At 40.6% G+C, this 2,705-nt stretch overlaps 1 protein-coding gene across 1 annotated transcript; it reads right to left on the bottom strand.

Annotated features, from left to right (window-relative positions):
- Positions 1-355: 355 nt before the first annotated feature.
- Positions 356-1,511, bottom strand: LOC148031005 (pentatricopeptide repeat-containing protein At2g34400-like). The gene is made up of 3 exons (XM_087685529.1): positions 1,273-1,511; positions 923-1,132; positions 356-830 (listed from the first exon to the last, which is right to left on the bottom strand). The coding sequence occupies exons 1-3, from the start codon at positions 1,509-1,511 to the stop codon at positions 356-358; spliced, it is 924 nt and encodes a 307-aa protein (XP_087541655.1).
- Positions 1,512-2,705: the final 1,194 nt, after the last annotated feature.

Below are 2,705 nucleotides of genomic sequence, written 5' to 3'. Positions count from 1 at the left end.
AGGCTTATAGACGGCATGCGTCTACATGGCACTGGCGGAGATGCCATCCATCGTTGTCAGGATGGTGACTACATAGGAGATTTGTCTCTTCGATTGCGTCATGATTCGGCTCTTCAATTGCGGCTCCACCTTCATCACACATTTGTTTTAGTTTCCTTTCCCCATCTCCAGTCCCCTGGATCTATTCAATTCGCATCCTAAAGCCCTGATCCTCTTCTCCTCATCCTTATGAACACAGAGATCGCCTCTCCCCCCCAGACCAGACGACGATCCCCCTTTTTTTCCTGCGAACACAATCTCCCAAAAAATAGTGTTCTTTCCCCCCTTTTTGCCATACAACACGCAGTTTTTTTTTTTAAACTAAAAAGCGGCCCCATTCTCTATTGCCTGTGGTACCACATGCTTTCAAGGCTGCAAAGAACATGAACTCGTCTGGTTTCATGCCATGTAAAAGTGTGCATAAGCAAAACAAAGAAGGCCATCTTTCAGGGACTTCGCCTTTCATCAATCTACTCAACAGATCAGCAGAAGTCTTTGCATAAGCGACAAGCCTTTTCAGTCCCGAATAACTAGGTGTTTGTTCAGTCCAGGTCTGAGATCTCAAATCATAGGGAGTAGCAATAAACATTGCTGGACCACCTTCACTGGTTGTCTCCTGTCCATTTGATGAACTTGAATTCCTAGTACGGTGGAACTCATCCAAGATAAAGTTTAGCTCTTTTTGAGTGAAATCTTCATTTAAATCAATAACCAGAGGTGAGGTTTGCCATGTTGCTGCTTTTTCTCGAAGAGTTTGAGAGCCAGTAACCCCTGCCCACGCTGAGCATACCCTGCAATAATTGAGCCCCAAGAGACATTATCTTGTTTAGGCAGTTGATTAAAAACATTTCGTGCATCTTCCATCCTCCCACATTTCACATACATGTCAACCAGTGCATTGCCAATGGCCAAATCAGATACAACACTGTCCAGTGTCAGCTGAATAAATACTAGGTTCCCCTGCTCAATGGCTCCAATGTTGCCACGAGCTTTCAAGGTGCATAGAAAAGTAGCTCTAGTTGGAACCACACCCTCCTGTTGCATGTCCCTAAAGAGATCCAAGGCAGTGAGACTGAACCCATTTTGAACATATCTGACATTAAAGCATTCCATGACACTTCATTTCTTTCCAGCAAGCCCTTGAAGACTTTATGTGCTTCGTTTAAACTTCCACATTTGGCATACATGTCCACAGTTGTGCTTCCAATAGCAACATCTTATTCTAGTCCTTGCCGTATCATATGATCATTTAATAGCCTACCTCGCCTTATGCATTTGATGCTGCCACATGCCTTCATAAGGCACAGAAAAGTCACTCTGTCTGGTCTAGTGTCTTCTTGTTTCATCCTCTCGTAACATTCAAGAGCAACAATACCAAGCCCATGTTCAGTGTAGCCTGCAATCATGGCACTCCAGGATACAACATCTTGATCTGACATATTGTCAACTACTTCTTGGGCTTTTCCAAGCATACCAGATTTTGCATACATGTCAACCAGAGCATTATTGATTAATTTCTCTTGCTCCAAACCCTCTTCCACGTAGAACAAAAGTATAAACACAACAACTAAATATGTACAAAGTATCAAATCCCACACACAACTTTTGGGTGGATTTCACACCTCGAATGCGCAGCAATACGACAACATCGTGAAGAGAAAAGGGAGAGCCCTCCATAGCAAACATACTGGAGACCAAGGAGAGGTAGGGTAGGGTAGAATACTCCCTAATCTCTACAAACGAAGACTAATTGCACCACCTACACACCCAGGTGCAACCCTACTATGTCCAAGATCTATAGGTCTATTGAGATACTTAGATATTTGAAATTAAGATTTGAAAGGTGTATTTAGATATTTGAAATTGACAAAATAATATGAACTATTGAAAGACAATGCTCATATTAGGAAAGATCATGACATGACCAAAGAACCAATAAACTCATATGCAAGCCAGATACAACTGCTACTATCTCCACCAAAGATAGGAATAATCTCCTTAACTTTAGATGGATTTGAAAATTGTAGAGATGCATGCAACCTTAATGGCAAATGAAGTAGTAAAAATTTTGGTCCATAAAGCAACTGTATACATCTTTGAAGAAAGAAAGCATGTGCCAAACTCAACTTGCTAATGGAGATCATATTAATAAGGCAAATAAATGTATCATTCTATGGAACAAAAAAAAGGTGTTGAGTGGATTTCTAGCTCTCTAACCCATTTAATCTTTACTCTAAGATGGACCCTAGTGTTTGCTTTAGCATTGTCCGAAGCCAATGAACTGGAAAAATAATTCAACCACACTGCAAGAGAAGGAAAATCCCTAAACTATAGGCTCACATGCAAACACACAAAAAATAAAACACACAAAAGATGATGAAATCACACTACAGAGTGTCCCTTTGGGGTTCTTTCTAGGTGGATGCACAACGCCATGCCATCCACCCCCTCTGAACCTTTTAATGACATTCTAGGTATTTTATAGCTTAGTTGGTATACATGTAAGCTCTTTTGGTGTCATTTAAATATTTTTAATGGGCACATGCACACAGCTATTCACACACAAATACACACACATACACACTCAATTCAATGTCATATATTTCCATTTCGATTTAGTGAACCAAATATTAAGGCATTGTGCATTCATAAGATGCATTCTTTAT

This window comes from Lygodium microphyllum, chromosome 9 (assembly GCF_053477565.2).
Source record: "Lygodium microphyllum isolate KBCC chromosome 9, Lygodium_microphyllum_v1.1.10, whole genome shotgun sequence".
NCBI classification, from domain to species: Eukaryota; Viridiplantae; Streptophyta; class Polypodiopsida; order Schizaeales; family Lygodiaceae; genus Lygodium; species Lygodium microphyllum.
Note: the sequence above shows the minus strand (reverse complement) of the source record. Positions and strands in the feature narration are given on the sequence as shown.

Excerpts from the sequence above, each read along its gene's own strand:
- LOC148031005 (XM_087685529.1), bottom strand. The coding sequence starts at position 1,511 with ATGCTTGGAAAAGCCCAAGAAGTAGTTGACAATATGTCAGATCAAGAT. Across the intron at positions 1,133-1,272 it reads TTAAATGATCATATGATACG|ATATGTTCAAAATGGGTTCA; the intron begins GCAAGGACTAGA and ends CTTTAATGTCAG. Across the intron at positions 831-922 it reads GGCAATGCACTGGTTGACAT|GGTATGCTCAGCGTGGGCAG; the intron begins GTATGTGAAATG and ends CAATTATTGCAG.